Consider the following 25,164-nt stretch of genomic DNA (forward strand, 5'->3'; position numbering starts at 1 on the left):
TTTTCGGGCTATCGTCTACATTTAGTATTACAGTAGGACCATCTTTGCCAAGCGTAGTCTTGACCGAAAATGAATCGCAATATCTCTGCTGCGTTTCCAAGATCCCGAATAATACAAGAAATAGAAGAAGAGTGGAATTGAACACGGTTTCCACAAGTGGGGGCGATTTCACGAACAAAAAAGTGCCACTTACTGTACATATCGAACTCAGCAGGAAGGGTATATTACCTAATGGTGTGTAGACCAATAGATTAAGAGGGTGTGTATTCAGGAAAATAGGGGAAGGTGGCCAGATAACTAATATTTACGCCAATAGACTAACTGAAAATGGTTTGTAGCTAGCTGGATAATTACGAGTGAGTATTCAACCCAACAGCACACACTAAGAATGCTCCGCGAATGAAAGCGACAACCTCCGCTCCACCAACTTCGGCGGAGATAGGGAGTTCGGGCTAAGCATGCTCAATCGAGAAAAGTCCAGGTACGAAGGCGCAGGTATGATGAATGTACCTGGTGGGTTGATGGATTATTCTCACGTACGCGCGCATACACGATATGAACTAATTTAGCTGCATGCGTATGGAGTATATTCTCGTTTCTAGGTAGCCGAGATTATCAGTATTACCATAATTGATTTTTCGACTTTTCATGCTAATTGTACAGAAGCAGTTTCGTCAGCCACGGTAATCAATATCCTTTCCACCATTGAAGCTAAGAACGCCTTTTCACACACATAAGCGGATGGCGATAGGTTGTCTTATTTTGCCTAGCCGATGTGACGTTGCTAAAGATTTTTGACATCCGCTGAGAGCGAGCATATCCAGATAGACCTAAGGGAAGAGGGACGCAATCATTGCGGGCTAAATATCCTATGGGAAAGCCACTAAATTAATGCCTTTTTGAAGCTGACTTCGTTATGCAAATCATAACAAGAATTGATTAATTGTAAATTGTTCAGCGCTCCTCCTGTTAGAGGATAACTGACAACCTAAGTGCGGCTATATAGTCTCTCTATACCGACAGACCTAAAGTGTTGTTTTAGATGACCGTGCCTTTCACTTGCTTCCTGTCGACATTGTAATTTTTCCACATAGCAATCGCTGGAAAAGCAAGGATAACAAGACAGGCTGCCGTAATGCACTCATACTTCTGGCTGTATGCCCATGCGTAGTTGATTGCGTTTCTTGTCTCACTGCCTGGGGGGTACAAGAGCTGGGCGGCTGAGCCGCCGGCGTAAATAGTCGTGTAATCAGGTTTGGCCGATTGAGGAAGGGCCCTGAGTAATGCCTGAGGGAAGGTATTTGAATAGATAGCACCTGCAACAGCATATCCAATAGCTCCGCCAACGCTAGATGACAAGCTGATCATTGCAAGCATCAATGGCACGCCGTCACGGTCAGCGGCAGCCATAACAGCCATCTCATCACCGATGACAAGAGTGCCACCGCCGACGGCAATGAAAATTTGGCTCATCACCAAGTATCCGATGTCACTCTGGGAGCCTCGGAAGTGAATCATAAGACCAGCGCCAAGTAGCAACATGGGCGCACCGAAGTAGAGACACACATTCTTGAAGTGTTTAGTTTTGCGAATCCAAATACCGAATAAAACTGCCCAGATTGTCGAGCCAACACCATAGATTTGTGTCATATACCCAGTCTTTGATGTGTCAAGGTTGTAGACAACTTGCACATAGTAGTAAAAGTACTGATCCCAGGCGTAGTAGTTGAAGAAAATCACAGCTGACAGGATACAAGCTCCAAGAACTGTGCGCTTTTTAAACAACTCCCACTTTATGAAAGGAGTCCTAGCCAAGTACCGCTCCCAAATAGCAAAGACTGGGAAGAGTAGGAGTCCAATGACAACCATAGCGATAAACATCGCCGAGGAATATCCACCAAAGCCATAAGTTTCAAGGCTAAATGGTAGGAGAAATAGAATAAAGGCCGCCATGAGAATGAAAGCGCCAACGATATCAAACTCCTGAATGTAATGAAGGAACGATTGGGCGGTCGTTCGATCACTCACAACCCGAATGAAAAGATTCAATTTCTCAGCTTTGCGTTGGTAGGCCTTGAACACGAGTGCAAGCGGCACAAAGGCGAGAAGGGTGATGATAGCAAAACAGCCATAAGCCCAGCGCCAGCTAGAATGGGCCACAAATGCTTGGGCAATGAGGGGCCCAACAAAGGCTGTACAGATCGTGGGCGTACCGATAAACGCGTAGACAAAAGCTCGATTCCGTAGCCCGGATGCGTCGGCGACAAATACTGTGAGAATAAAATTCAAGGCCGTAAAGCCGATCCAGTACAAGGTGTATCCGGCTGCAAACCCATTAGGACCATTGCATGAGGCGATCACAATGAGACCAATGATGAAGACCGCCAAGAATGTCAGGAAGCCCTCCGCGCGACCCCATATATTGAGAGTCTTTGCGATAGGAAGTTGAAGAACTCCTCCAACGATTGTGGACACAATAAAAGCCTGAGATATCTGAGGTGCTGAAGCGAAATTTGCGTAGGCGTAGTAGATCATGTTGTTGCTGATTGATGATTGCATAGACAGAACGAAGAAACATAGCCAGATCCTGACAGTGAACGTCTCCCGTTAGAAATCGTCTCATTTAGTCTTGTCAAGAGGTGCCGGTTGGTGGAGTTCGATTGATCGGTATTTTTCAAGCTCTCGGGGCGGCCAGTGACTTACCAGGCATATGTAGCATATAAGGCGGTTTTGGACCAGACCAGAGCTATAGCCTCGGCCTTTTGGACTCCGATCTGGGCATTGTGGGTAATTTCATCGGGGTGTTCGTGCACCTCTCTCTCATTTCTTTCCTCCAAGCTCTGGGCGTCGACATCCCCAGGCTGTTCTCTCGTCGTCGTTCGGATGTCGATCTCCTCCTTAGATTTACCCGTATGGTTGATTGCCGTCATGGTCATAAAGCCCTTCTGGCGACGAGGGGGCTAATTTCCGTTCGCTTTCAATGCTGAGCGAAGCCGTGTTTTCCAAGGGTGCAAGGAGAGGGGGGTCGTAGTTGAGCGGTCACGCTGTGATGGCAATGAGCATTACTCTGACACTGGCACAAAAATGGGCAATACTCCTTTTTAAGGTGTCTGGTGAATTGCAAGGGCCAGATTGATGGGCATTATGTGCTGACTACCAAGTGGGGATATTTGCAGCCACCATTTTACCCCCCAGTTTCTTAATATGGATTTTCTCCATAGCAATCCCCTCAGATTCGACAAACTGCTACCTGGTGTGATCAAGGCAGACGATAGAATGTGGCTAGCCAACTTGCTCTTGAATAGCGTACCCCTCCTTCTCACGAAAGCATATGCATTGTCTTCGCGGTTTCGATCCAGGACGGGATTGGTGTAGCGCTCGGTAAACAAGGAAAAGAGTATGGAGTGTAGTTCAACGAACAAGAGCAAATCACTCAAAACCCCGCATAACAATAATCTGCTCTTCTAGCTGGTAATCGTTACGCCGTTGTTCGAGGCCAGTTCTTTTCCCGTCTTCAGAGCTTCAATCGTGGCTTGCGCTCGGTTCGCCTGAAAATATGTGCTCATTCCTTCTCAAAACATCCAGACCCCACCTACTTCCACAAATGAAATTTAGGTCAGGTAAACATCCTAGCAAGCCCAAAGGTTACTCGCTCAGCTGATGAACTATTTTATTCCTAAATTCCGACTTGGTCAGATTCCACGAGAAGCACTTTGGAAAGAAAGGGGGCGGAGGCAGGGTACACGCAGAGGCTCACGAGTGGGTGACCGTTCATATGACAGGAAACGCTACGCTAGACAATATTTTTGGTATCAAGCTAGGTCATGGGGAGAGCTAGATATTGGTCTCGTATATACTCGGTCGTCTATCTTTGCTATCAATTGCGGCACCAGTCCAGTTTATCAAGGCAATGGTTTCCTTCCGGCATCAGTACCATATACGGTCAATGAGTTGCTACACAGATAGAAAAATGCAAACCTTCAGCGATTGGGTATTCTTCACAGGAGGCTATTTGTCGCTAAATGCTTTCTTTGCGGGCAAAAGTGTGTTTAAATCTTGGCTGGATGCTGCTTTTGTGCCCTTCGGCACCCTGGGTCAACAACCTTGAATGGTCCTGTGTGCTGAGCGCCAAATTTGTGGTGAATTTTTGGCGGGACCTGATAACCTTTGTGTCGGCGCACATAGACTAGATCACCGACCTGCGGGTGCCATGGTGTGTGAGTAGCGTTGTGTCGCTCCGTCATCACCAATTCGGCATACGCTAGGGCATCCTTTGCATCTAGTCGATTCACGATGCGTGCTTCGGGCAAGTTGGATATTGCCGATGGAAGTAAGGCGAACGGTTGGAATCCAAAGGTCATTTCATCCGGAGATTTGCTCGCAGGATTCGTAGGAGAAGTATCGAAACGCGTGTTCGCCACGGGGTCACTAGGTTCTTTGTGTTTTTCGCAGCGCGCTTGAAGAACGTGCAGCGTCTTGTGGATTTTGTCGTTATCCATAGGTTCAGTTTCCCACGGTGACCTAATTCACCCACAGGTGTAAGAAAGATCGAATGTCCACCACGCCGCCCAAAACCCTAGTTTGTGAAGATGGCAAGATGCACGTCACCAAGTAGGAGTTCAGCAACTTATCGACCGCATTAAGGAAAGCATATCCCAACATACCACCATCATCGAATCGACCAGGGAAATCTTCTGAGCGTCAAGTCAGAGGCCGACAGCGAGTATTCAACAGAAACCGGAAGGCCCGCCATTTTGGTCTCTGGGCGAATATCTATTGCAAGGCAAGCGCCGTGTCCAAGCCGATATCATTTAGCTTGGGCTTCTCTCCTCACCAAGCCAAACATGATACAGCAGCTTTCCAGCATCTACGTGTCTAACCGTCGAGTGCCTCCCGCCGGGCTCATACCTCCAACTATTCTTCCACGCTGTGCCAAGTCTATCGACGCTTGCCCGCGTGTTCCAGCCCGTTTGTTGCTGAATTTCTTGCAGAATACGGACGCATGCGTTCCGCTCCGGCTCTACGGCGAGACATTGACCCGCAATTGTAAGGAGTTGGACGGCATTCGCCCATGCGATGGAAAATTGATTTGCCAGCGAGTTGGCGACGATCTGGCGTGCGTACGTCTGTGCTCGGTGAGTCAAATCAGGGCTGGAAAGCACTGAGAGGCGACTCGCCCGCGAGCACGGCGTGCAAATGGTGAGAATGAGGAAGGCAGTATGTAGCATCTGCCATGCTGCGGACACGGAGCCGTTCAAGTAACGCACAGACTGGAAGGGATTGTCCTCCCCGCTCGGAGGTAGAATACTGAGAGGTGAGCACACAGCTGGCGCTTCGCTCTGGTGGCGCACCAGCTCAGCTTCAAGGTCCTTCCATCGGGCAGCGTGGAGTTGCACAGCGTGTTCATCGATATGGTCAGGCGTGCGACTCCAGAAATCGTGAACCATCCCGAGAAGAAAAACGATTTTTTTCTGCCATGCTTCAAGCGTCCAACTGGTCGGATCCGGGAATACACCCCCAGGGATCCATTCCTTAGGTTCTAATGCTACCGGCTTGCCGGCACAGAGAGAGGCAAGGATAATCATCCTGCAGTAAATCCAGAATGACTGTAGACATTCGCGTTAGCCAACATTATCACAGCATGAAGGAGAGGACGTACAGCCTGTGCCAGACCGCCGCTCGTCCCATGCCAACCATGCATCTTGAGAAGGTCTCCCGTCCCCTTGAGGTGCAGGCCCCAATCCGCAGCCTTGCTCTCGACCATTTCACAGTGAGCTATAAGCAGACAGCTGGCAAATATCGCAGGGTCAGGCCCGCTATCCTGGAGTCGCTTGGACAGCAGATGGATCGCAGCGTTGTAGTATGTCAAAGCCTGCTCGTGATTGTGTTGCTGTTGTTCATTGACGAGGAAGTACTGGCGGGCTGCAACGGCGACACAGGCTAGCAGGACAAGCTTGTCATTTAGAGCGAGCTGCGGCACGACTGTCGAGAAATATCGCGGCGCATCATCAAACATGTCGAAGCGCGGGCCGATGAAATCCACGTATCGCCAGAGAAAAAAGGCGTCAGTGGGATCCGTGATAGGGGTAGCGTGGCCAGATAGTGCAGGCCGCGGTGACAGATGCTGATCTGATGAGACGCCCCACGTCTCGTCGCTCGCTCCTATGACCTGGTATAGGTCGGAGACCTCTTGCGTTTCATCCACAAAGGTCGCTGTTCCTCAAAAGGCCTTAGATTGACAATCGTTTCTCGCGGGTGAGAGCCACCGTCACGTGGGTGTTGCTAACCTGGACCTTCTACTGTCTTTGAGGAGACAGACTCCTCTAGCAGGCACCCTGCGGGTGCTTTGAACTCGAGCGCGGTGAAAATAACCTCTTGATGAGGGGAGCACTCAAGGCCTCGTCGCTTGCATAGAGCACAAGGCCGCGATTGATCACACTTGAGGTGGCTCTTGCGACACTGCTCGCAGGCTTGATATCCAACGTCAGCGTCCCCTATTATGAAAGACAAAACAGTGGCATCTCATGTGTCAATGCCTACCTAGCTTGGATCTTGAGCTAGGCCCTCGCACCTGTTTCGACAAGGATTCCCGAAAGGGCGGCATTGCAGAGGGCTGATGGCGCAGTTCTGCGAATTCAAGTGTGTTCTATATTAGGAGCACAGGTCAGTCCAGTCGTTGCCTCCAGACCGTGCATGATTTCTTGGAATCCACCCAGGAGAGCATCGGACTGGGGTATCCAGGTCCGTGCGAGAGAAAAACCCGGGGAGGTTAGTCCGAGCTACGGCGGGGCGGCAGAGGTGCCAAAACGGCCGAAACCAATCATCGCCCACCCACACTCGACCCTCCCTGCCTGACTGCTCAGGCCCATCATCCTCCAATCGGAAATATTTAATCTTCCAACTGATTAACTATGGATCTACTCGCTTTGTCTTCGCTTGACAGAATTAAATCTGTCTCTTCTCTCATATACCTCTTGTTCCCATGTTTGAGAAGTAACCGATCCACGGAAAGTGATCACTACTGCCTGTGCCTGCGGCCGTTCTTTTCCAGTATCTCAATGCTGGACTGTACGCAGCTGCTCTTGTCTGGAGTGGTCCCCGATATAAATGCCTCAATGTACTCGGCCCCTGAATTATTTTCATATCTGTTTTACAACCGCATATCCTGACCCATCCTGCAAACGGAGCCCCGATTTACGAGGTGGCCACCTCGGGTTGCCTTCAACAAGGAAAAAAGCTTTCATACACATAGAACCCGTGAAAATTGTTAATATCTTAACGACTGTTGAAACTTGTACTCTCAATCTGACGCCTTCACGTCGTGATCTAGAACTTCCGTGATGTTCGTACTCTCAGAAAGCCCCAGGATTCTCCGGGCCTCCTCAATGGGTATATTGTGCGGCATCGTCTTTTCTTGTTTGACCGGGTTACCACCCGCCGCGAAGATGACATCCTGGAAGTGAAGAAAATCAGCATACTAGGTCTCCTCATGGAATGCCCGAGTTCAGTTTTCACTCTTTCTCCTTTGGGGGTACTCACAAGCTCCTCGAGACTTCTCTTTCTGGTTTCAACTAGGAAGAAGTAGATGATGGGTACGAAGCAGGCATTGAAGATGGCAAAAATGATGTACTAGACACACGTTAGGCTGGCCACGGACCACAATGTACAAGGAAGCAGACTTACCGTCTTCCAGCCGATATTCTGGAACGCGGGCGGGATGATCATGACCACCACAAAGCAGAACAACCAGTTGGCAGCGCTCGCCATGGCATTAGCCTGCGCACGACATCGCAGGGGTGCAATCTCGGCGCTGTACAAAAACGGTCCGCCAACCCAGGCGAGGCCAAAGAAGGTATTGAAGAGAAACAGAAATCCAGCAGCGACCAGTCGGCAGGTGCGTGAATCTGTGCTTTGAAGCCCGGCGATGATGGCAAAGCAGCAGGACATGCCAATCGTCGTCCAAAGAAAGGCCCGACGACGGCCGAGGCCTTCTATGAGTAACACGGACAGGAGCGAGCAGAGAGCATACTCCAAACCGCCCATGGCAGCGATGAGGTGTGATGTGCCGGCGTCAAGACCGAACGACTCCTGCAGGATCTTGTTGGCGTACGTCGAGACCAAGTTGATGCCGGAGATTTGCTGCGCCGCTTGCATGAAGACTCCGATGGCGACGCGATGGAACGTCTTGGACTTCCCCATGTCCAGCATTTCTCGGTAGGAGAACGGAACGAGTTCATTCTGCGCTTCGAACGAGGCGATGATCGCCTCACGTTCAAACACCACGTCCGGGTGGCTAGCAGGCAGGCCGCGAAGCTTTGACAAATTGTATGTTCCCTGCAAGCATTGTACGGTCAGCGAGGCGTCTTCACCATCCAGAGGAGCGTGGGTAGGGCAAGCAAACAAAGGAAACACACCTCTTCAATCAGGCCGTGCTTGATCAGCCAACGGGGCGACTCAGGAAGAAAATTGATGAATACGAAGACAATCAAGGCCGGGAAGAGCTGGATGCCCACGGGTGCTCGCCATTGCGCTTGGCCCTTGACATAGAAGAAGCCATACCCAACAAGCTGCCCACAGGCAACGCCGAATGTCTGTAAGCCACCCTCAATCATGACTAGCTCCAGTCAGCCGTCGTCTCCCCTCGGCTACGAGAGAAAGGGGGAGGACTATGACTTACCCCAACGTCCACGACTATGCGCTTTCGCACACTCAGACTGCCATAACGGCACGGTGGCGACCTGTAAGCCGAGGCCGATGCCGCTGAGAATGCGACCCAATACCATCTGAGGAATATGCCAGGCACTGGTCTGGAGCGTGCCGCCGACCAGCATAAAGAGCATGCCGAACCAGACCGTCAGACGACGACCGAGGCGATCGCCAAGGTCCAAGCAGGCGAGGGCACCGACAAGAGCACCGAGTTCAAAAGAGGCGATCACGATGCCCTGGACGTTGGCGTTGATCATCTCGGGAAAGACACTTGTGAAGGACTCCTCGGTAATGAGACCACCCTGTAGATGCTGTTAGACCGGGCGTATCAGATGGGAAAGCTAGAGGAAGGGCAGTGTACCATGATGCTCATGTCGTAGCCGAAAAGCCAAAATGCACATGTCGCAACGCCAGCAACGAGCATGTTGAGCTTCAGACCCGACGCGCCCATGTGGGTTGTGTATTTGGTCAATGGGAAGATTGCCATCCTGGCGAAGTGGAAAGGGACCGTAATCTGGGTATTCTCTTGGTTGGAGGTCAATTGGAGGGATTTCGCGACTTAGCCTGAGGACAGATCCCGTAGCAGCTTCTTGAGCGTCCTGATACCAACTTTCAACTTGACTTTATAAGTTTTCAGCATAAAATTAGAGGAGGCGTTGTAAACCCCAGACCAAGTTCTGGGGTTTTGGAACTAAACCCACGGGGAAGGCATCCAGCCCCGGGAAACCTTTTCACAGCCGTCCAAGAAGGCCGAGGTGGAAAATGATTTGCAGAGGAAGCTTCTCAAAAGGGTTGGACATCGCGGAAGGCAGTCATCACCGAGAGTAGATTGCCGTCATTGGCGTGGGGGAGCACAGACGCAACTATGCGGATCCTTAAGTGCCTCGGGGTCAACTGCCTTCCGGGGACGACTCTCGTAGTCGGTTAAACGGCTCCATTTTAAGTTGGGGTAATTCCGACGCCCCGGAACCAGGGATCCACCACGATGGCGACGCGGAGTGCGACGCGGAGTGCGGGGAGGGCAGAAGGTGGGATGATTCTGTTTCCGGAAGGAAACCGAGTCCGATGTGCCGCTGTTCAGAGTGTGGCTCATGGCCAGGTCGAGATTTCTCCCGACGAGGTATATAAAGTATGCGAAGCATACGAATGTGCCAGTTGCTTGTCCGCCGAAGTATCTTCTGCTCCCAGATCCGTGTTTCAAGCTGCGCATTCCCTGAAAACTCTGGGCCACACAATGCCTTCCGTTCTGAACCAGTCAAGCGGCAGCCCGCTGTAAGTGTTTGCACCTGCATACCTCGCCTCTCCCAACAAGAACGCTTGTTCTTGCAACATTGCGATTGTGTGGCTAAACTCCCAACAGTTCTCTGAAGGCCATCGGTCACAATGCGGGAACGTCCATGGACGGGGTCGACCTCGTTCATGTCCACTTCACCCAGGATAGCCCGAGCACGCCGTTAAAGATGCAGCTTCTGCACTATGGAGAATACCCGATGCCTAAAAAGCTCAAGGCGAGAGTCATGAGGCTCATTAAGGAGAACACCACCACACCCGAGGAAATGGCCATCGTCAACATCCAGCTGGGTGAGGTCATTACCGAGGCCGTCCATTGGTTTGCGCAGAAGAACAATTTCAGCGTGGCGACGGACGTCGACCTGATCGGCGGCCAGGGCCAGACCATCTGGCACTTACCGCTGCCGGAGCTCTTTGAGGGTAACCAAATCCGGGCACATCTCGACATGGCTGAGATTGCCATCATAGCCGCGGACACTGGCATCACCTCGCTTGGCAACTTTCGAGTGTCAGAGATGGCTCTCGGCCGGCAAGGCTGCCCGCTATTCGCGGCTCTCGATTCCCTCCTACTGAGCCACCCGACGCTCAACCGCGCCGTGCAGAACATCGGCGGCATCGCCAACTTTTCGATCTTACCCCGAGGCGCTGTCGAAGAGTGCTATGACTTCGATACAGGACCTGGCAACGTCTTTATCGACGCGGCTGTGCGCTACTTCACCAACGGTCAACAAGAATATGACAAGGATGGTGCCATGGGCCAGAAGGGCAAGGTTGACCAGTCTGTAGTAGACAAAGTGCTCCAAGGGCCGTACTTTGTGCATGATATACCCAAGACGACTGGCCGAGAGACGTTTGGGGATCGGATGGCGGAAGATATATGCGATGAGATGCTGGCTCGTAAGTCTGATTACGCTCCTCGTGACCGGGTTCTCGGCTGACAAAATGTGGCATTGCAGGCGGAGCTACACCCGAGGACTGTGTCGCCACCATAACACGCATCACCGCCAAGTCCCTGGCCGATGCCTACGAACGCTGGGGTCCGCCAGGGGGCGTGGACGAGATCTACATGGGCGGCGGTGGATCGTATAACCCCAATATCATCAACTACCTGAAGCAGCGCTTGCCCAACACTCGCATCGTTCCCATCTCCGAGATCGGGATCCCAATCGGCGCAAAAGAGGCCCTCGGCTTTGCACTACTAACGCTCGAGTGCTTCGTCGGACGACCCATGATTGTGCCCAGGAGGACCGAGTCGGACCGTCCAGGCGTAGTGGGCCAGATCCAGCCGGGCAAGAACATGCATCGCATCCGACAGCATGTTGCTCAGGTGAGTTGAACCTAAATGACCCCCACATGAGCTATTCAGGCACCATGCTGGATAACCCGACACTGACATCAACGACAGTTTTGGGGAGACTTCCCCGAGGAGGATGTGAAATGCACAACAGAGATGATTTTCCTCCCTTCCCAGTGCAGCAACTAGCATACCGTGGTGGGAGTTCACTCATTGGCGAGGGTTAAATGGTTTTTCTTAATGACTAGTACAAAGTGCGAAGAGTCTGACAATCTGGAGAGTACAGATCTTTTGGTTATTCTTAGTTAACTAGGCCAATATGCTTACGAATTATTTCCTCCGAACTAGGCGGGTTAGCCTGCAATAGATTCCGGTTAGAGGTTATTTCACACCTCCTGTCCTAAACTATGATGTGATCAAATTTAAGACAACAGTTACTCGTTCAAGATCCTTCACTTGGAGCGGTGAATTTCATAAGGCAGCATACTTAAAATGAATCTATGGATGAATTTGGTTCAATTATCCACCAAAGAAGGATTTGACGCGGGCGTTGCCATCGCCGCCAAAGGCTACTACAATAGCAGTCCCAAAGGTGCTATTACGTACTCCGCGGTTCGAGTTTGAACGAGGCGTCCAACGCCCACCAGACATTAGAAAAGAATGGCTTCATTGTGATAGAACAGGACAAGTAGGTACGTATACACAACTGCGACACCGCTCAACACAACACTTGCTCCTTACTCACCCCGCTCCACGCAAAACCACAATGCACCAAACCAACACACACAAGGCCATCAACACAAGCAAAACAGCTCTACGGATGGGTATCAAGGCGCGTAGCAACGAAATCACACGCTTCCAGCACCAAAAGACAGCGAATGAATGGTGACCCGCGCGTCACGTCCCGACCTGGCAATCGCGAGGCCCCACTGATAATGAATGATTCAGCGGGGCGCCACACTGAATACTCGCCAGGATTACGGGAGAATCGCGGGACGGTATGGAAGAAAAAGAATTTTACGAGAATAAATCCACAAGAAGCGAAGGTGGGCGCCTTTTAAGAGGCGACGAGGAGGGGTGCGAAGGAACCGCCAACCACGGGTCGGGCCACGAAGGTGTTTTGAGGATAGCTGGAGCCAGATTAGTGAGGGGTCAGAGAGAAGACCTGTGCAGAACATACTTTCCGGTGTTAGTGTCGTACAGATCAGTCAGGGCGCGGTTGGTTGGGGTCTCGTTGACCCAGGTGGCCAGACGCTTGATGAACATGTTGCGGGTGTCGGCGGAGGCAACAGCCGCGGTGAAGCACTCCCAGTCACCTGCTTGGCGTTAGCTAGATAGTTTGGTATAGAAGAATGGATCATATACTCACCCTTGGTGTAGGTATGGCGTGTGTCGAGAGGAACACCATATTCGTTGGCGACAGTCGGGTAGAAGGTGCTCTGCATTTGGTAGACGGACTGCGGCACCAGGTTCAAGCCAAGTTGGGCATCGGCAAACAGATTGTAAAGAAGACCTGCAAATTTATTAACCAAGCTGTCAAACAGTCAAAGTCCTGTTGGAGCGCAGCGTACCGTGGCTGCTGTCGTTGCCATATGATAGAGTGGTGTGAGGCGGGCTAGCCTTCGTGTTGATACCCAGGCCCTGCCACTTGGTAATGTAATCCCGGGCTATGCTGGAATAGTCGGCTGCATCGGCAGTGTGGCCAGTCGCGTTGGCAATGACGGCCATGGCCTGGATACCAATCATACCCTTCAAAGCCAGGTTGGTTTGGTTGCTAATCGTGTCGGTTAGTTGCTGGGATGGTGGAAAGGGGGTCTTGGGTTACTTACGCCAGCGATCCAGCAAAGTCGTCAGTGGAAATCTGGTTGGCTGGGTACAGTGCCTCATCGACGAGGTAGCTAGTCCACTTCTTAAGAATAGTATAGTGGGCGCTCAGGTAGGCGGTGTCCCCGGTTTCCTGGGCATATGCTAGGGTCATGATGACCATATTGCCGCACTCCTCCAGAGGCATGGCCTCGTCATTACCGTCATTGTGACCAGTGGCATTGGGGTAATTTGAGCCAAGGTCGTGCATGGCATAGCTCTGGGGGTAATTGCCGGCCTCCTGGTTCTCATAGAGCGGGTCGAGAAGCAGCTTCAAAAACTCCGGGTTGGAGTACAGGAAGATGGGGTACGCCGGGAAAATAACATCAACGGTGTTCATGTTACCATCAGATGATATCTCCTTGAGGAACAGGTAGATCTTGTCCTCTGTGCCACACAGCTGGGTCGCACCAAATGCCTGTCGGGCCGAAAGGGAAGTAAGCGTGAGGTAGTCCTGACCAGCGACAGCAATCGAGTCCGTAGCAACCTGGCTGTCAAATGAGCTGGACAGCTTATTAGACTCGGTGAAATCCTTGTGGAAAAAGGTGACAGCATCCAGCGCCGTATCAAAGTAGCTCTTCCACAGAGACGGCACTGGGGCATAGGCCGAAGAACCCTCGTATTGAATAGCTTCATCCTGGGTCAGACCGAGGGAGAACAGTGTGCTGACAGGGGCGGAATTGACAGTCCCCAGGTTGGATGAGAATCCAAACACAGGCCACTTGTTGTTAATGGCCCGGTAGTTGGTGTCGGCTCCGTTGGTCAGAGTGCCGTTAGATGAGAATTGAGCACGGACAACGGTATCTTGACCAGATTGATGGGTCATGCCCTTAGCGGCATCAGTGGCCCAGTACCAGTAGCCCCACTCGGCCTGCTGGTTGATCTCAGAGAATGCCAGCTGAGTCTGTCGGTATACCTTGTGGTAGGCAACACCGTCGGTGGTACCATAGTCCCACTGTGCAGTGGTACCACGGTCCCCAGAAACCCATTCTAGAGCGAGTCAGCATTTTTATTTATTTATTCGCACCAGTTGTGTGTCGTGACTCACCAGCAGAAATATCCGCATAGACCTGAACATTGTGGTCCTTGCCATCCAAAGACGAAACTTCAACATTCAAGTAGGAGAAAACAAGGGATTGGCGCTTGAAGTCATCAGGCGTAATCGGAGACATAAAGGTGATGTTCATTTCCACCAGACCACCAACACTCATGGTGAAAATGCTCTTTGTTGACGTGTACTCAAATGCAGTCTGGTCGACCGTCGTGGACCCTGGCAGACCCATCCAAGTATAGGCTTTCCCGTCAACGCGGATCAAGCCACACCATCCCGTAACTTGGTTCCTGTCAATTGTCAGACAGAGTTCGCGGTCAAGTCAATCACAATTCCACTGCACGCGGCACGTACGCCCAGAAGGTGGGCCATTCACCGGCCAGATATCCGCCGTTTCCACCATCGCTACCTGCGCTCTGCCAGGTGCTGAGATAGGGCGACTTAACCGCCAACGGCAGGGCCGGGGGTCGCGCGGGCGTGAAGGTCGACTTCGCTCCAATGGAGGCGACGAGGGACAATACCAGCAGACCGAGGTGGGACAGCTGCATCGTGCCGGTAGTTCAAAAATTGAAAAGAAAGGATTGGACGGGATCGAAACGATCAACCCAGGAGCATGTGCTCGTTACTATAATATAATTGTCGACTGAAACTCAAAACGACCAAAGGAAAGAAGGGAAAGGACGGTCAAGAGGTAAGGAGAGAGAGAAGCTACCGCGTTAAAAGAAGCTGCATCAACCTGACTATGGAGGCGGGACGCAGGGAAAAGATCGACGTTGTGTTTACTGGAATGTCAGGGACATTTTTATAGTCGAGGGCCAAGGCCAACAAGAGAGGGGGTCGCAGCCAGAGACCCCAGCCCGGGCCCGCATGCCAGAATGCTCCCTCCACGGCCACGGAGAGGGTTTAGCGTGCTAGGGAATGGAAATGGCACCAAGCAGCAGACCTGCATGTGTAGAGCAAAGTTCCGAGCGAGGTCGGCTGATCATCGTCAGTGCTCCGAATGAGGCGGGCATTTCGGCCATATGGCAAGGGAGGAAGGGGATGTGAGGGAGGTGGCATAGGGGGAGTATAGGGGGGGGGGGATAGGGGGAAAGGGAGCAGAGGGGGGCATCATTTCCATGGAGGTGGACATGAGGGCCAGTTAGGGCACAGAACGATCGGGGCAGGCATGACAGGGCGGAAGCAGAAAGATGGGGTTTCTGTCGTCCGACTCGATCCAACTGACCTGGTCCCACCGCTCCGAGTCCAGCTAGTCCCAGTCGAATCAGGCCGCCGTAACTCCGAGCCAGAAACGCGATCAAGAAAGTGGGCCAAGAGACATCAGGTCGCATGGAACAAGCAGCGGTCTATGCGGGATCGACCCAGTGGCGCTCAAAGCGAGTTTAGCCTTTGGCCGAAAGGGCTGCAGGTGACTGAGCGACTGACTAGGCTGAGCGGGATGGCGCAAATAAGAAATAAGGTGGAGTAACGAGGGTGGAAAAGATGGACGGAGGGAAAGAAACGAGGGAGAGGAGAGAGCAGTTGAAGTCATCCCCAAGTACGCTTCCACCAGACTGGCTGGCGGAAAGAGGCAACAAGTCACGTCAGAAGGCACGTTGGAGGGGCGTGATGTTATCAGGCGGGCTCATGCGCACCCTCTTTTTCTTCCCTTTTTCTTCCCCCCTATCATCTTCCTCTACTTCAGTGGTCTTCACACCAAGGCTGAACATAGTTAGTGATCCCTTCTCCACATCTCCACGTCAAGTCTCCAAATCATGGCAGGCTAGCGCCCGGCGAATCTGCGGGGACGGCGATCAGTAGAGGAGCCCGGATGATGGCCGGGGAGACTCGTAGCACGCATCCAGAGAACCCCCGCTCTGAATACCGTAGTTTGCCTATCGCGACCTACGGTCGGAGAGGCATTAATCACGATATCGAGCAAAAGGATATCAGGGACCTGCAGCAGCGGAGGATGGAAATGGTGGGCGTTCAGGAGTGTTCAAATCACAAAGCCTCCCCTTGCAGGGAGTTCGTAGCTACGCGTCAGCGGAGGAGGCCGATCGGAGAACACACTTCCACAAGTCCTCAATACTTCCGCTGTCATCAGAAAGGTGTCGCGTGTGCAGGTATCGGCTACTCGGACATCTCCACCGGCTATTGGCACCTCCTTGCTGGAATCGCCTATGATACGTCAGGCCCGCTGCTCGGGGGAAATTGAGGGCTCGGCCACGTCGCACGCAACTCGGCCCTCCCCTCATCAACCATCCCATTTCCAGCGGCATATCCGATGGAAACCGTACCTAAGGAGTCCGGTCCGGGCTGCAATTGGTAGGCAGCAAGATGAAGAAGAAGCGCCGGCAGTGGTGGCTGATTGCCGATGTAACATCTGCGGTGTGGTCGGTGCAGCCCCCGGGACTCTCGTGGTACGGTGTTATATAGTTACTTCCTAGATAACTTCACTACATACTGGACTCACGCCACACAACGCATGCAATTTATTCGAAATTGCAGACCGATGCACTCACCCCACCGACAGTGCTACGGAGTAATACTGCATGACGAAGCTAGAAGGGTGGCAATCTGGTTAGTCGGCATGTGTTACCACCCTGCAGCGCCATTGAAATGTCGGGCACAAAGAGTCCACTGGGATTACCGAGATCAACCCGCCAAGGCGATACCACAGGAGTACTCGCTACTAACCTCAATTCAAAATCCACCGAGAAATATAGTAAAATAGAAAATAACCGCACTCCCTTCTATGCCCAGGTCAAGGCCAAGCCTGCCCAGCCTTGACCCCGTTCTTGCCGAGTCGTGGAGTGGGAATCCTGCATAGCTCACCGAGCATAATCACAAATTCACATATTGGCACGTCCTGATCGTCCTGACCGTCTGTGTCTTGGAGCACAGAACCACCCCCTTGCCCGCTGCAGCTTGCCACGCCCAGACCATGCCCAGAACGTGGTCATCGCGCCCATCTGCCAGTGGAACCAGTGCCCACATGTTATCATTTGCTGGCCACGAGCATGAGAACCCAGCGGGTCTATCTGCCGACGCTCGTCACTCGCACGAGGGATCATCATTCTTCCTGCATGAACCGGAGGCCTGAACCCAGAACTCCCAGACAGACAGCGCCAAGACGGTGAGCAATTGCTCAGTCGGCCGAAGACCTGGGGATGATTGATCCAAGAATGCTCCAACCTGCCTACGAGCTCCGGTTCATGGGTTCCGCATACAATCTACCCGAATCTATACAAGGCTACTGTACAAGAAGAGAAAGGAAATAGAAAACGGGAGAGGCAGATTCAAAGAATGAACTGAATCTGCTGACCCGATAGTGCTTCAAGCAAGGAAGCTAGATAGCGCGGTTCAGTGGCCTTGACCGTCTTGTTTGCGGCTTTCAACCAGCCAGGGGATTCGGGCCAAGCATACTGTAGAATGGTGTCAACTAACAGGAGGCATTCTGCAGATCTCGACTCGCACCCTCCGGCGTTGTCGCCGAGCTCGCCTGCGAGGCAGTCAAAGCCAAGGCGGGTATATACGATTCGCACGGGTTCATTGCTCATTACTAAAATCCAGAGAATCATAATAGTCAATAATTGAAGAAGATTCAAAGAGATCCAGAATACGGCCGAACTTCATAGTCTCCATGTTCGGCCTCCTATGCCTACTATATAATAGCGTTTCTTGCTCCTCTCTCCGGAAGCAATACCTACATCGATTCATCTCCGAGTCATTGATGTCCCCAAAGGCAGGGGAAAGAATACAAGTCCGCTCGAATCGGAAGGAAACCACAAGGGTCCATGCTGAAAGGCAATAATCGCGATGGAATGGTGCGGGCGGTTGTGGGGAGATTTCAAATTTTATCGAGAGCCATTCTCCAGGAAACGACCATCGAACGCGAAGCTAACAAAATCACGCAATACATACAAGACCCATTCCATACAATATCCAAAACGAACTACAGTAAACCCGTACGCATAATCCTTCATATACACTAGCCAGTAGCAGTAGCCCAAGTCCACCACACCAAATCACAAGCCATCTCAAGCCGAGCTCCTCGCCAACTCAATACAAAACTCCCCCCACTCTCCACCCCCGCTCGAGCTCATAACCTCCTCGGCAATCGCCTCCTCCACCCGCTCATTATACCGTCGCCGATACTCCGTCTTCACCTGCTCGAGGTGTCGCGGCTCCCAATGCAGCCGCACCAGCCGGGAGATCAGCAGCTCGGAGCGCTCGCGGCCGGTGCGGGACTCGCGAACCGCCTGGTGGAGGAGCAGGGCGTCGCGCATGGGCCGGTTAATGGCGCCGTTGAGAATGTGAGCCAGTGTTTCGCCCTGATTGAAGTAGTGTTAGCAGGTGTCGTTCGTGCTCGGAGTATGCACCCTCGTGCCTGGATATTCGGTACTCGGGAACGGGAACAAGGGCGAGGAGCCACATACCACCAAATTGCGCGACTTGGCAATCATCGCGCGGGCAAAGTTCTGCCGATAACCAGCCTCGTACTCACGCAGTACCTCGCGCAGATGTGCATCGCTCCGCAGCACAATAACATTGATCATGGCCGTCTCGCCGCCCTCCTTGGAGACCAGCGCGCGATGCAAATCCTGCACATCCTGCCGAACAAGCCGTGCATCCAACGGCTCGCGCTCCTCCATTCTCCGCTCTTCCAGCGCAAGCAGCACAGCCGTCCGGAATTTATCTGCCTTCAGCTCCGCGCGCATGCAGCGCTCCAAACTATCGTTGTACCGGGTATCCCGGAAACAAGACTTGATCTCGCGGATGGCGGCGTTGGAGCGGCCGATCAACGACTCGATCAGCAGCTCGCGGCGCGACGTGCCAGCCTGGTAGTAGCAGTTGGCCCAGTACGCCTCTGACTCCCAGCGGCCGAGGGCGGTGGCGTAGGCGGCCTTGCCGAAGGAAGAATTGCCGAGCTTGAGGCGAAGGTGTTTGGCGAGGTTGATGCCCTTGCCGTGCATTTTGACGCGGTTCTTGTATTCGGTGCGCAGGAGGAGGATCTCGTCGCTAGTGAGGCGGGGGAGAATCTGGAGGATGGCCTTGTTGTCGATGGTGCGGGTGTGATTGAGGGCGGCTTGCATGTCGGCGGCGTCGGCGCCGGCGTCGTAGAAGGAGACGCGCTTGCGGCCGGAGGTAGGTGAGATGACGACCATGTTTTCCCGGTCGCGGTCGGCGCTGGAGTCGTGGCGGTCGTGGCGGCTGCGACGCTTGTCGTCTTTGCTGCGATCATCGCGGTCCTTCTCTTTCTCCTTGATCTTCTCCTTGCTGCTGCGGGGGCGGGCTTCCTTCTCGCTGATGGAGGACTTGGAGCGGCTGTGCTTCTTGCGGCGTCCTGATTCGGAATTCGATGCGCCTCCATCCAGCTGCTCGAAATCGGAGATGTCGTCGTCACCCGCCGGCATGACAATGGGAGAGGGCATGGGTGAAATGGACTGGTAGGTGCCGTGATAGGCCTCCAGCAACGGGCTAGCTGGCGGGTGGCCCGCGTGTAGGCTGTGGCCTCCGCCAACCATGAGGGTATTCGCCGAGGACACCGACAGGCTATGCGGACGGCCCCGGCCCCCGCCAGGAGTAATCTCCACGAGCTGCGGTTGGTGCTGAGGTGGGTGACCGTGTCCGTACTGGGGTTGGAGTTGCTGCGGTGGATGCTGCGGTGGATGCTGCGGTGGCGGCGGCTGCTTCTGTCCAAACTGAGGATCATTGCTATACTTGTACGGGTAGACCGCCTGTGGCTCATGTGGCTTGGCAAACTGCTCCTGCGGTGATGCGGTATAGGGTTGCTTGGGGGTCGCTTTGGAGGCATATCGAATATTGGGGTCAATTTGTGCATATTGATACTGGGCCGGGTGGGCATACTGGCCAGGCGGAGAAGGGTAAGCAGCATCGCTGGCCGAGGCAGTGCGATAATGCGACGGGGAATAAGGACCAGACGAAGCGTATGCATACGGGATCTGCTGTTGCGCAGGAAGACCTGCATACTGCGGCATTGGGAACGAGGGGGCCGTCGTCGCGGGGATATCGGCATACGTCGAGCTCGTAGGGAACCCTCCGGGCATCGTAGACGGCACACCGGGCTGCGACATGGGGTGGGATGATGGCGGCACGAAGCCTGGGCGCTCGCATTCCGGGATAGGAGCCCAGTCCAACTTGGGATCCGGATGGCCATGCTGGCGCGGCGCACCGGGCTGGGAGTGCGAGGGCTGCGAGGGCTGCGCATACTGGTACTTGTTCGGTCGCGAGTAGCTCGGATGGCTGCCCAGGCTATCCCCATACGCCAGCCCGTCCTCTGAATCCTCGTCGGAGTCGTTTAGTCGGGTATCACGGCCAGGCGGAGACGAAGGCCGGCGCTGATGCGACCGGCTCGTATACTCGCGCGACTCTCTCGAGTCCCTCGGATCCCGAGGATCGCGCGAGTCTCTCGGCCGCACAACTCTCCTATCATCTTCCGAGTCTGAATGTTCGTACCGAGAATCCTCGCGGTGATGGCGCGTCTTCTCTGGCTCACGGCCGTTGCGCCGCCTGCGGTCCGAGTCCGAGCCCGAACGCTCGACATCATAGCGGCCCGGGCTTCGAGGGATGCGCGCGACCACATTACCCTGGACCTCATCCGGGTCACGCAGGCGGCTCTCCTTGATCAGCTTATACTGGCGCTCGATCTCGGCCTCCTCGTCGAGGTCGAAGTCCCGCGACGACTTGGCCGACCTGGGCGCGATCTCGACGACCGGGGAGCGCGAGCGCGGGAGGTCATAGTCCCTGGAGAACGAGGACTTGGGCGCGATCTCGACGGCCGGGGATCGCGAGCGAGGCATCGAGGGCGAGGGGTCGGGGGCTCGGCCGTCGCGCGACCGGGAGCGCTCGCGGCTGCGGCCAGGGGACTTGGAGCGGTCGCCCGACCGTGGGTCGTGGACATGAAGCGACATTGCGATCCAGGGTCCTCTGGTGGGGTCGTGCCGGAATTGGAGATGTGTTTACCAGGTGTGAAGTATACAAGCGAGCGAGGAGGTGCTCTTGTGAAACAGGAGGTGTCAGCCTCTGCCGACGCACACAAAGGAGTCTGTCTGATTCCAGTGCAACCAAGGCTGCGCTCGTCGATCTGTGCGTGAGGCGGGGAAGGGGAAGAAGCGGGTGTGGGTGCGGAAGAAGGTCCACCTGTGTCGCAACAGGGCCGGTCTAGTATCACGACGACCTGAAGCTTGATGACCTTGACGCTCTATGGAGTGAAGAGAGAGAAGGAGAAAAGGGATGGGGCTAAGAGAATCATTCGGGCCTGGAGGCAGCTCGTATTGCCCTACGGCACCTCCGTGGTAATCATGCAGCACCCAGCCCACTGGGATTCTGCAATTCTGCACCTCCGAACGGCCCCCAAGGAGCCGCGTGAGAGAGCCGCTGATTGGCTGTATGCAGGCGCTGGGCTTGCGATCGACCTGTTGGTGCATTACGGTGCATTTCAGCCGCTCAAGGCTTCGCAGGGCCAAGGCGCCAAGGTGTGAGGTTGGCAATTTGGCCGAGGCGAGGAGGCAACAAAGTCGACTCTCTACGCTCTAGAATGGTTTACGGGCAGTCTCCCAATCAGTCGAGGTCATACACAGGCACAGGCACAGGCACACAGTCAATAGCAGATTACCATAAGCAAAGCATGTAAGGACCGTTGGAAAAGCGTTGAGTACAGGTTGCGGACACTCCACACAGAGTGACACGTTTTGTCAGAAGGGAAATACAGAGGTGGGGGTAGAAAGGAAAGACAGAAAGGTAGTTGTAGGGAACAGAGAGAAGAAGAGGAGGAAGAAGAGAAAGAAAAAGAAGAAAAGAAGTCCACGGTCGAAGAGACACAGCCGAGGCGAGAAAAGTTGGGGGGTATGTGCGGAAACTGCAAGCTATGCGAACAGGCGGAAGGGACAAGAATAAAGAAGCAGCAAATCAGATACACAAGATGAACCAGGGAACCCGGCTCATTCATTTATCGCGTGCGGCGACCATTGTAGATCGGTCCCATGCGACCGCTAGATCTCGCCTTGGACGGCAGCGGCGCAGGTTGGCCGTTGCGGTTGAGGCGGTTGGTTCTCCAGCGCTCGTACCAGATCACCCGGCTGGCCTCGCGCAGCTCGGACCGCCACTCACTAAACACCGAGTCCTTCAGACGCACAAAGTCGCAGTGCTCAGCATTGTATGGATCGGCGAAGCCCCACGGGAACCGACGTCCGACCGGCTCTTCCCCAGAGGCCAAGGAATGCGGGTCTGGCGAGAGGATGGAAAAGGGAACGTGCGGGTTGACGATCTGCGCGCCACGAGGGCTTTGACTGCGCGGCGCGGGCGCACTGGGAACGGGCGGCTGCGGCTGCTCCAGCTTCGTCTCCTCGGTCTCGACCAGGGTGTCGGTCTGCTCCTCCTTGGATTCGCTGGCTTCTTCTGGTGTAGACTCGGTGGGCTCGGCCGGGGTCTCGATTATGTCTCCCTGCGCAGACTCCTCCTCGTCCGCGCTCTCTGAGGAAGTATACTCCTCCTGGTCCTCTAAAGTCAAAATCTCCAGCGGGTCGATGTTAGCCTGCTTGAGGCTATCCCAAACGGCCTTGCGAAGGTATCCCATGTGGGTGGCGGTGATGGTGTCCGCCTTGCTGATGACCGGCACAATGGTGGTCTTGCCCAGAATGGTTCGCAACACCTGCAGATCCAGGTTCTGATCCAGCACGCCAACCACGGGAGCATCGGTGGCCTTGGGGTTGCCGTTGGCAATACGCGCAGCAGCAGCGATGTTTTCGTCCAGGCGAACGGGGTCCAGCAGCAGGAATGTGCAGTGGATGTGGGTGTCGCGCGCGCCGGGAGAGCGCACCACCTTCATCTCCTCCGCGAGTGTCTCCTCGAACTTGCTCTCCAGGAAGCCCGTGACGGCGCGCATCTGCAGATCGACAATGTTACGCTCGAGGCCGTTGGAATCCCACAAGGTCAGTCCAACCCGCTCTCCGTCAATTTCGGTCTCCAGATACTGCGAGGTGAACCCTTCGTAGGCGGAGGTCTGGCGCTCCAGCTCTTCCAGCTCCTCGGGACTGCGAGACGGGTGTTTGTGCGGGGGCATGGTCAGTGCCTTGCGCAAGAAGTTGAGGAACTCCGTCTTGCCGGAGTTGCGGGCGCCAACAACCAGCACACTGTGGTACAATCTCGTCAGTCTTCGCCTTTTCCATGACAACTCCCAAGAAAAGGGGAGAAGGGGGGGGAAGCTGCCAAACGAGTTCACAACTTACTTGTAAGGAGTGGGATCCTTCCGGCGACGGATGCGACGGGGGCTGTTGACAGTGCTGACAGCACTGCTGGCATAACTGTAGCGGCCGCGATGTGTCATGCTCTCAGTGCGAGCGTACGGATCGACTGCATCACCGGGTGAGTTGAACGACATGGCGGGAGCCGCGAAGCCTGAGTGCGGACGAGGTATGGCAGGCGGCGGAGCCAAGTTGTCACGCCCTTCACCACCAAAGGTCTCCAGTTGTGGAGTGGGGGAAAGATCCGGTAAGCGGGGGGCGCTCTTGGGGGCGTAAGATTCGCGCTGACGGCGGAGCTCCTCTTCCATGGCCTGGGTCTTGGACATCTTCTTGCGGCTGCCCGACGGCTTGCGTTCACCAAGGGGCTCGGTGGATTTGGAACGGCGAAGGAAACCAAGCGAGGTACGACGCGCGTTGAGCGATTGGCCGTTCTCAGGGATGGCCGGCGCATCGGAAGGCGCGCGGCTGGTGGGTGTTGCCATCTTGGGACGGTAGCTGGGGTCGCAGTTGCCTGTTTCGGTCGGGCTGGTTTGTGTTGTTTGCTTGGCTGGGCTGGTGTACCTTGGGTTGTATCAGGAAGTATACACCGGACTGCATTTTCAGGCCAATCTGTCAGTCCATTTGCTATTTCTCTCGTTATACAGCTAATGCGGGCATGCCCCGGCGCTCGAACGTCTTGAGGTTGTACTTCCCCGCTGCTACCGCATTGCGGAGTGGCATGCGGGAGTTCCCACCTCTTTATGACATCCCGCCACGCAAGGGGGTCTTGCGCAAGTGGAAACAAGAAAACGAAAAGCTGCCACTCACAACGTGGGGTACAAGAGCTAGAAGGAATCTATGCCAGTTGCGCCACGGGTCATATAGATGCACCCTAGGTATACGATCGAAAGAATTCGAGACCGGAGATTTCGGATGCGATTGAAAATTGAAAGCTGAGTCGTTGCCAATGGTTCGCAGTTGAAGCGGGTTCAATATATGTTGCCGCAGGAGAATTCAATTCGTCGGTATCGGCCTCGAGAAGGGGTTGTCGTGGTCGGAGGCGATTGAATGCGATGGCGGACTCGGTCGGTTTCAGACTAAAAGGAAAGAGTAATCCCAACTGCGACAGCAGGGGAAAAGCGAAAGCGAGAGTGGGATCAAAAGGCGACAATAGCTCCCAGCCAGTGCGAGGTTGTCGGTCCGTTGCACGTCGCTACTGGAGGACGAACAGTTTGGACAGGGGAAGAAAAAAGGGAGAGAGGGGAGTTCGACTAGGAATTCGTGCTCGAAACGTCCCTGGGTTTTGTCTTGCGGGGCTCCTTTTTTCGGTGGAATTGACAAATGGCCTGCTCACAGCGTCCGACTACCGCGGCTGCTGGAGTGATTGAGAATAAAAGGGAAGAAAAAAGAGAGGGTTAGGGCGTGGAGGAGGAAAGAGGGAGGAAGAAGAGTGCCGAAGGACTTTGGGGTGATGCGGAGGGCCAATGGGCCGGGCTCGTTCGGTTTATTGCTTTACTGTGTACGGAGTAGATTATTTTTATTTATTATTGCTGGAAAGTACCGTCAACCGGCTGTCCCGTTGCCATTGGTGCTCTGCCGATGTGATAGACTCGAAGTATCCTGCAGCCATGCATGCAATGAGCCAGTGTGGGCAGACTTGGCTCTGCTCTTCTTGAGCTTCTACCTCTTTTCTCTGGCCACACGAGGGTCAAGAGTCGAGGGTCGAAGGTCGA

At 54.0% G+C, this 25,164-nt stretch overlaps 9 protein-coding genes across 9 annotated transcripts; 2 read left to right on the forward strand and 7 right to left on the reverse strand.

Annotated features, from left to right (window-relative positions):
* Positions 1-1,038: 1,038 nt before the first annotated feature.
* On the reverse strand, positions 1,039-2,930 carry crmC (siderochrome-iron transporter crmC; the record flags this gene model as incomplete). Its single annotated transcript, XM_056691827.1, has 2 exons — positions 1,039-2,587; positions 2,704-2,930. 2 exons carry the CDS (start codon positions 2,928-2,930, stop codon positions 1,039-1,041), a joined length of 1,776 nt encoding a protein of 591 aa, XP_056539533.1.
* A 1,119-nt stretch (positions 2,931-4,049) lies between these two features.
* Positions 4,050-4,499, reverse strand: N7482_009704 (uncharacterized protein; the record flags this gene model as incomplete). The annotated part of the gene is made up of 1 exon (XM_056691828.1): positions 4,050-4,499. One exon carries the CDS (start codon positions 4,497-4,499, stop codon positions 4,050-4,052), a length of 450 nt encoding a protein of 149 aa, XP_056539534.1.
* A 312-nt stretch (positions 4,500-4,811) lies between these two features.
* On the reverse strand, positions 4,812-6,604 carry N7482_009705 (uncharacterized protein; the record flags this gene model as incomplete). The annotated part of the gene is made up of 4 exons (XM_056691829.1): positions 4,812-5,606; positions 5,660-6,213; positions 6,288-6,494; positions 6,541-6,604. The coding sequence occupies 4 exons, from the start codon at positions 6,602-6,604 to the stop codon at positions 4,812-4,814; spliced, it is 1,620 nt and encodes a 539-aa protein (XP_056539535.1).
* A 696-nt stretch (positions 6,605-7,300) lies between these two features.
* On the reverse strand, positions 7,301-9,157 carry N7482_009706 (putative MFS monosaccharide transporter; the record flags this gene model as incomplete). Its single annotated transcript, XM_056691830.1, has 6 exons — positions 7,301-7,453; positions 7,540-7,629; positions 7,684-8,334; positions 8,415-8,614; positions 8,678-9,008; positions 9,068-9,157. 6 exons carry the CDS (start codon positions 9,155-9,157, stop codon positions 7,301-7,303), a joined length of 1,515 nt encoding a protein of 504 aa, XP_056539536.1.
* A 783-nt stretch (positions 9,158-9,940) lies between these two features.
* Positions 9,941-11,479, forward strand: N7482_009707 (uncharacterized protein; the record flags this gene model as incomplete). Its single annotated transcript, XM_056691831.1, has 4 exons — positions 9,941-9,978; positions 10,067-10,893; positions 10,953-11,323; positions 11,402-11,479. The coding sequence occupies 4 exons, from the start codon at positions 9,941-9,943 to the stop codon at positions 11,477-11,479; spliced, it is 1,314 nt and encodes a 437-aa protein (XP_056539537.1).
* An 868-nt stretch (positions 11,480-12,347) lies between these two features.
* On the reverse strand, positions 12,348-14,752 carry gta1 (glutaminase GtaA; the record flags this gene model as incomplete). Its single annotated transcript, XM_056691832.1, has 7 exons — positions 12,348-12,420; positions 12,471-12,606; positions 12,660-12,803; positions 12,862-13,064; positions 13,120-14,143; positions 14,202-14,494; positions 14,559-14,752. The coding sequence occupies 7 exons, from the start codon at positions 14,750-14,752 to the stop codon at positions 12,348-12,350; spliced, it is 2,067 nt and encodes a 688-aa protein (XP_056539538.1).
* Positions 14,753-18,226: 3,474 nt separating this feature from the next.
* Positions 18,227-21,121, reverse strand: anxc4 (annexin ANXC4; the record flags this gene model as incomplete). The annotated part of the gene is made up of 2 exons (XM_056691833.1): positions 18,227-18,520; positions 18,626-21,121. The coding sequence occupies 2 exons, from the start codon at positions 21,119-21,121 to the stop codon at positions 18,227-18,229; spliced, it is 2,790 nt and encodes a 929-aa protein (XP_056539539.1).
* A 276-nt stretch (positions 21,122-21,397) lies between these two features.
* On the forward strand, positions 21,398-21,691 carry N7482_009710 (uncharacterized protein; the record flags this gene model as incomplete). Its single annotated transcript, XM_056691834.1, has 1 exon — positions 21,398-21,691. The coding sequence occupies one exon, from the start codon at positions 21,398-21,400 to the stop codon at positions 21,689-21,691; it is 294 nt and encodes a 97-aa protein (XP_056539540.1).
* Positions 21,692-22,158: 467 nt separating this feature from the next.
* On the reverse strand, positions 22,159-23,934 carry aspE (septin; the record flags this gene model as incomplete). Its single annotated transcript, XM_056691835.1, has 2 exons — positions 22,159-23,341; positions 23,438-23,934. 2 exons carry the CDS (start codon positions 23,932-23,934, stop codon positions 22,159-22,161), a joined length of 1,680 nt encoding a protein of 559 aa, XP_056539541.1.
* Between the last annotated feature and the right edge of the window lie 1,230 nt (positions 23,935-25,164).

Source organism: Penicillium canariense (genome assembly GCF_028826845.1).
Source record: "Penicillium canariense strain IBT 26290 chromosome Unknown utg000007l_segment0_segment0, whole genome shotgun sequence".
Taxonomy (NCBI): domain Eukaryota; kingdom Fungi; phylum Ascomycota; class Eurotiomycetes; order Eurotiales; family Aspergillaceae; genus Penicillium; species Penicillium canariense.